This window comes from Trichechus manatus, unplaced genomic scaffold, assembly GCF_000243295.1.
Source record: "Trichechus manatus latirostris isolate Lorelei unplaced genomic scaffold, TriManLat1.0 scaffold00028, whole genome shotgun sequence".
NCBI lineage: Eukaryota > Metazoa > Chordata > Mammalia > Sirenia > Trichechidae > Trichechus > Trichechus manatus.
The window spans coordinates 6,701,606-6,708,634 of record NW_004443964.1 but is presented as its reverse complement, the minus strand read 5'-3'; the positions used below and the strand labels follow the sequence as shown (position 1 = coordinate 6,708,634).

Below are 7,029 nucleotides of genomic sequence, written 5' to 3'. Positions count from 1 at the left end.
TAGATGGCTCCCGAGGGCAGGGCCTGCCCTGCCACACCCTGAGCACAGTGCCCAGGCCGTGCTCACTGCTGCCTCCACAGAGTGGGATGTGAAGGCTCAGGGTCTCTGTCCTGGGAGCTAAAGCAAGAGGTGGCAGGACAGCAGGAAGGAGTATCTGCCTCCTTAGCCCCGGTTTCCTGTGGTGACTGCAGCCGAGGGGCCACAGACACCCAGCTTCTCACAGCAGCTGACCCTGAGGGTGAGCACTTGGGCTCTCCAGGGCGGGGACTCGGGACAGCAGGAAGGGAGAGCTGGGGCAGGGGGCTTCGGTGTGCCGAGCAGGGGTCCTGTGGGGTGAGGAGGGAGGGGATGGGTATGAGGAGAGCCCAGCCTGTGTGTTGGCCCACGGCAGCCTGGTGGGGGGAGGGGGGCGAATATCTTGCAAGCTCTACCCAGCCCACCTCGGCCACGCCTGCCGATAAGCCCACAACCCTTATTTTTATGTGAAATCTCTTCATTTCTAACATTGGCAACTACGTTTAAAACTTTTTAAACACAATTTGAGTCCAACAAGACACTTCAAGTGGATACCTGGCCCCTCCCTGCAATGTTGTAGCTTCTGGGGATAACCTGGTGGGTAAATGGGGGGTTGGGGCTGCCGGGGTCCATCGGGCTCTCCCCCACCTGGCTGTGTGGTGGGCTAGCCCAGCAGTCTCTTGTGTCTCCGCCTCCTCATCTGTGAAATGGGGAGAACGCGAGGGTCTCTGTACAGGGTCCCGAGCTGATTAAGTAGCCATCACTGACATGATGTGCGGGATGCGTGCTGGCTGTTACCACTGAGTGGGGGTCCGCGTTTACAGTGTACCCACTGTGTGCCCAGCCTGTGGGCATGGGGAGGGCAGACAAGAGCTGGCTCTGTCCCAGCCGTATCTGCATGTGTAATGGTGCCTCAGGGGCTGAGTCTGCATTGTGTGGTGTGTGGGTGTGGTGCCCACACCTCATGGCTGCAGGAAAGTTATTTCCCCCAAGGAGCCCCACCTTGGAGGCTCAGGGCACCTTGCCCAAGGCCCTCTTTAGCCCCCTCCTCTGGTGGGCTGGTGCTCAACTGGTCCTGCTTGTGGATGTGTTGAAGTTGCTATGACCTCCCGCGGACCACATGCCTTTGGGGAGGGAAGCAACGTCTTCCTGGCCCCTGAGCACAAACAAGTTTCCCCAACTCTGTGGGGCCTCTGCCCCCAGGCCCTGGGGCTGTCGCTGCCCCTCAAGCTGGGGACAGAGAACAGATTCAGGTGGGAGGGCCAGTGGGCACGCCGTGGTCTCAGGCTGCTGGTAGGACTCTCCCTGGAGAGAGAGGCAAGGCCCCAACCTTTGCCCTCAGTTCTGCAGGCCTCGTGGCGCTGGCCATTCCCTTCTCTCTGGAGGCCTCGGGGATGCCTGTGGCTGCTCCGAGCGTCCCTGCTGAGTTGAGATGGTTTGATAGTGAACCCAAGGCAGCCGGAGGCTCCTGGGGTGGCTGACTCCGTGAGTATGAGTGTGTGCAGGAAGGGGCTTGTAACCTAGCTCTGGGCTGACTCTAGAAAGGAGTGGCCTGCTCGGAGAGCTCAGGTCCCCAGGAAACTCCACTCCGGGGCGGCAGCAGTGGGGGGTAGGGCAAGGGATTCAGGCCCCACCCTGGAGAGCCAGGCAGCCATCGCAGAAGCTGCCTCCTCCCATCCCCAGACCCCAGAGCTCATGGGGTCCCTCTCCTCCTGGGCACACCACCCTCACCGAAGGGCCAGTGGACCAGGACAGAGAGGGGACAGGAAGGTAGGGCCAGGGCCCCCTCTGTCCCTGCCCAGCCTGACCCAGGCCCACTGGGGTCTGAAAGGAAAAACAGAATAAGGCTTGGCCTGCCTTCAGAGGACCAGTACCGAGAGCCTGGCCTTGGGACAAGGTCGAAGCCCGGAGCCCTCAGAGGCAAAGGGTGAGGCCTCCCTGGGTGGGCGCAGGCCTGCAGGACATCCAGCCATTCCAGGACAGCAGGTGAGAGGCAGCGGACAAGACAGCAGTCAGGGGCCCTGCACCTGCCCTCGCCGGCTGTGTGGCTTTGGTGGCGTCACAGAAGCACTCAGAGCCTCAGTTTCCATACCTGCCCAGTGAGAATGGCACCACCTCTCCTGCAGAGCTGACGGGATGGACCAGGTTTGGAGGTGTCATATGTGGACTGTTCTTTATAGGAGGAAGAGGATGGGCGGGCCACGCCCCAGTCCATGGACCAGGGTGCTGCTGGTGGCCCTGCTGAGCATCAGCTTCCCCGGACACATGGGTGAGTGTGGCAGGGACCCAGTTTTCAGGGCGTGGGCCTCACATGAAGCCTCCCGTCACCCACTCAGCCACCCAACAAGCGACCACTGCACTCAGGGCTGGGAAGCTCAAGGCTCCCTGCTCCTTGGCCTGCAAAATCGGGAGCCCTGGGCTGTATGGCCTGAGAATGCAGGGGCAGGGGGATTCTGTCTAGAGAAGAGATGAGACTCACTCCGAGAATGAGCAACTCCAGAGGTGCTGAGGCCTGGAGAGTGAAGTTGAAACGTTTTACAGGGATTCCGAGGAGAGAGAGACTTCTGACCCCATGTCACCTGCTCGCTGAGTGTCTCTAGTCAGCTGGCTTGGGCCAGCTCTTACCTCTTGAGTTTTGCCTGTCAGTTGAGGTCATGTTGAGAGCTTGAGCTAGATCTCGGTGGGAATATTTACACCATGGAAATTGGCAAACGCTACCAATCAAAGCTCCCCCTGCCCCGCCCCACCCCCCCAGCCGTTTTTTTTTTTTAACGGGGAAGGTACTTATTGTTACTACTCTTGCTGATTTGGTCGCCACTTATTTATTTATTTATGATTTATTTTACTTTTTGTTGTTGTTGAGAATAAACAGCAAAGCATCCACCAATTAAACAGTTTCACGTGTACAATTTAGTGACGTTGGTTGCATTCTTCTAGCTGTGCAGCCATTCTAACCCTCCTTTCCTGAGTTGTTCCTTCCCCTGAACATAAACTCGCTGCCTCCTAAGGTTCCTATAATCTTTCCAGCTACTGTTGTCAATTTGATCACATATAGATAGATCTTAAAAGAGCATAATCATTGTTAAACATTGACCAGCACATCATTGCCTAGAGGCCAGGAGACCATCCACTGTGTACACTGGGTGTACATAGTAGGTCCTTACTGTGTTTTAAAGAACAGAGCCGAAGTGAATCCTAATAACTTTTGAAGGATACACTAGAGTGTTACCTCATTTGTTTACTGAGGACCTACTGGGTGCCAAGCCTTGTGCTAGGCCCTGGGAACCAGTAACCAGTTGCCATCAAATCGATTCTAATTCATGGTGACCCCATGTGTGTCAGAGTAGAACTGTGCTCCATGGAGTTTTCAGTGACAGAGCTTTTGGAAGTAGATCTCCAGGCCTTTCTTCCAAGGCACCTCTGAGTGGACTAGAACTGCCAACCTTTCGGTTAGCAGTGACCTAGCTCTGCCAGTTCCTACCTGTGCTACCTGAGGCAGATTGTGTAACCCTGGGTCTCCTCCGTGTCCTCCTCTGTCAGAAGGGGAGAGAATCTCACCTCTCTCGAGTGGGGTGTACGTGGGAAGGGCATGACCGTTGCTCAGGCCCATCCCAACGCGTCGCCGTCTCTGCCCTCAGCGAACCACTGCAAGAAGGCTCAGGTGAAGAGCTGCACGGAGTGTATCCGCGTGGGCAAGGACTGTGCCTACTGCACTGACCAGGTGAGGGCCCGCCTCCTGGAGCCGGGGCCCAGCCCGGGCCACCTCCCCAGCCCAGCTGCCCCGCCTTGCCATACCCACCCCTGGTTCTGGCCAAGTCTACACTTGCCACACCCTCAGCCCAGTCTCAGGCCAGGTGGGTGTGGGAGAACAGGCAAGGATCCAGAACATTCCTCTGGAAATAAAATCCAGGGGTTAGGACAGCCAGAGGATGGGCACTGTCCCCGCTGACCCCTTCTCCTTCCGGCCAGATGTTTAAGGAGCGGCGCTGCAACACCCAGGCGGAGCTGCTGGCCGCGGGCTGCCGGCAGGAGAGCGTGGTGTTCATGGAGAGTAGCTTTGAGATCACAGAGGTGCCTGGCGCGGGGATGGAGGGAGGTGGATTCTCCAGACCCGAGGGTGTACTGTGTCCCTTGGCTGGGCTGAGAAGCTCCCCGTCAGGCCAGCTGTCCCTCTTCCCTGGACACAGGAGACCCACATCGACACAACCCTGAAGCGCAGCCAGGTATCACCCCAAGGGCTGCGGGTCTGGCTGCGGCCGGGCGAGGAGCGGCACTTCGAGTTTGAGGTGTTTGAGCCCCTGGAGAGCCCCGTGGACCTGTACATCCTCATGGACTTCTCCAACTCCATGTCTGATGATCTGGCCAACCTCAAGCAGATGGGGCACAACCTGGGTACGCTGGGCCAGCATGGAGGACAGGGGGCTGGGAGGAGAGGTGGCCTCACCCAGACGGCTGCTCAGGAGGCCAGCACTCAGGACAGCTGCATCCACCCCACAAGGAGAGACACAACATCTGAGCCCTGAGAGAACATCCTCCCCCATCATCAGGGGAGGGTCCCGGCCAGGTCTGCCTAACCACTGTGAACATCAGGAAAGGCCCGGGGGAACACCATCCGCCCCCATCAAAGAGGAACCCCCTCATGAGGCTTGCTGAGGTCCCAGCTCAGCAGACAGAACTGGGTTTATCCCCCCAACTTGCTAGCTGTATGGCTCTGGGTCCCCCAACTCCCATATCCCTCATCGGTAACTGGGGACAAGGGCTCTTATGAGCGTGACCCGACATCCAGCCTGCGGAGTGTTGGCAGTAAGCTGTTGCTCTCCCTTTTCCCTTCCCAAGCCTGCCCCAGGACCCTCGTGTTTGTTTGTGAGTGTGAGTACTAGAGCTCAGTATTCCTGTGTGGCACAAGCAGTTAAGCACTCAGCTGATAACCACAAGGTTGGTGGTTTAAGTCCACCCAGAAGTGCCCCAGAAGAAAGGCCTGGCAATCTACTTCCAAAAAATCAGCCACTGAAAACCCTATGGAGCACAGTTCTACTCTGACACACATGAGGCCACCTTGATTCGAAATCGATTCCATGGCAGTTGGTGGCGGTGGTGGTATCGGGTCAGCTGCCCCCTTTTTCCTGTGGACTCCCAGCCCAGGTCCTGAGACAGCTCACCAGTGACTACACTATTGGGTTTGGCAAGTTTGTGGACAAAGTCAGCGTCCCCCAGACGGACATGAGGCCCGAGAAGTGAGTGACTCAGTGGGTCCCAGGTGGGCAGGGCTGCTGGCTGTGTGGGCCGCCTCCTCGCTCACCCAGGCCCTTGAAATTCTCCTTTTGGGTAAAATAAGTGGCGGGGCCACTGGCCAGAGAGGGAGGGCACTGCAGCGGGCACTGGGTTCTGTGGCGCCTTCTCCCTACTAATATGTTCTCTCTCCCTCCCACCTCCGCCCAGGCTCAAGGAGCCCTGGCCCAACAGTGACCCCCCCTTCTCCTTCAAGAACGTTATCAGCCTGACACAAGATGTGGAAGAGTTCCGGAGTAAACTGCAGGGAGAGAGGATCTCAGGCAACCTGGATGCTCCGGAAGGGGGCTTTGATGCCATCCTGCAGACAGCTGTGTGCACGGTGAGCCCCGGGGGCACTGCCAGCTGGACCGGGGCCAGCACCTTCTTGGCAGGACCCAAGCTGCTGCTGGCCTGCCCTGTTGCCAGGCTCGGGGGCTCCTGAAAAGACAGCCAGAAGCCTGCATACCCCAGGTCCCAAAACAAGTTCAGACCCTCTGGATGGCCCTAAATTATAATCCCAGTGTAGATACACTGGGAGCCAAGGTCTCTCGTCTGAGCAGTCACATTAGCCAGTGAGGCAGACGTGGGCCTTGGGGTTCCAGAATCTTCTGTGCTCTAGACCAGCCTCCCAGCCAATCCCCCTACTAATGCCAGTCTCCCAGGACCCACGAGTTGCCCAGTCTCCAACTGTGCTGGGCGACTGAAGAGAGCACTTTTTACATGTATGTTAATTTTTTTTTTTTTTAAATCATGAAGCCATATTGCAGACAACTTAAAAAACAAAGAATAGAAGTTGCCCATCATTTCACCACCATCAAACAGCCACTGGTTACCCTGCCAGCCTACTCTGTTCTCTTTTCCTCACAAGGATATAGCTGGAATCAGCGTAGTCATAATCCCGAAACTTCCTTTTTTCCCACTGAACACTAGCATAAGCACTTGCTCTCGTAATCCATAGTTTTCAAAACCACCACGTTTTTTCTAACAGATCGCTGTACAGTGCTGTACCGATTTGAACCAGCCTTTTTGCATTTAACATTGTATTCCGTACATTTTCCTGTGCTGGGAAACTATTCCCGCCGAGTGGCTGAGAGCTTGAGTGGGTGTCGGAGGAGCCTGGTTCAGATCTTCCGTGGGGCCCTCTGTGCCCACAGGCCCTGCGTTCGTTTCCCATCCGCCTACAGCTAGTCTCTGGTCTCCTTCATCATCCCTCACCTTCATCATGATTTATGATGGTGTTGTGGTGTCAACTCGCTGGCCTAACCGAGCCCCTTGCTGGAGTCCACTTTCACTGCCGTATGCTACTCTGTGGTGAATGTCCTCCATGTCCCTCCTTCCCCTCCCCAGAGGGACATCGGCTGGCGGCCAGACAGCACCCACCTGCTGGTGTTCTCCACCGAGTCGGCCTTCCACTACGAGGCCGATGGCGCCAACGTGCTGGCGGGCATCATGAGCCGTAATGATGAGGAGTGCCACCTGGATGCCTCAGGCACCTACACCCAGTACAAGATGCAGGACTACCCGTCGGTGCCCACCCTGGTGCGCCTGCTTGGCAAACACAACATCATCCCCATCTTTGCTGTCACCAACTACTCCTACAGCTACTACGAGGTAGGGAGGCTGGGGCCCATGCCCAGACACCCCTTCCTTCCTATCTGTCTTCTGATGCTGCTATCACAGAAATACCACAAGGGGGTGGCTTTCACAAACAGAAATTTATTTTCTCACAGTTTAGGAGGCTAG

General features: G+C 56.9%; 1 protein-coding gene across 3 annotated transcripts in view; it reads left to right on the top strand.

Annotated features, from left to right (window-relative positions):
* Window positions 1-2,201: 2,201 nt before the first annotated feature.
* ITGB4 (integrin subunit beta 4) overlaps window positions 2,202-7,029 on the top strand; it is a 28,561-nt gene continuing 23,733 nt past the window's right edge. The window contains exons 1-7 of one of the 3 annotated variants that reach the window (XM_004374148.1): window positions 2,202-2,284; window positions 3,654-3,736; window positions 3,985-4,086; window positions 4,203-4,407; window positions 5,153-5,249; window positions 5,455-5,626; window positions 6,634-6,897. In XM_004374148.1, coding sequence (XP_004374205.1) covers window positions 2,206-2,284; window positions 3,654-3,736; window positions 3,985-4,086; window positions 4,203-4,407; window positions 5,153-5,249; window positions 5,455-5,626; window positions 6,634-6,897 — 1,002 coding nt within the window. In that variant the 5' untranslated portion in view covers window positions 2,202-2,205. The remainder of the gene's footprint in view (window positions 2,285-3,653; window positions 3,737-3,984; window positions 4,087-4,202; window positions 4,408-5,152; window positions 5,250-5,454; window positions 5,627-6,633; window positions 6,898-7,029) is intronic. The other 2 variants (XM_004374147.1, XM_023729140.1) reach the window with 2 other exon arrangements.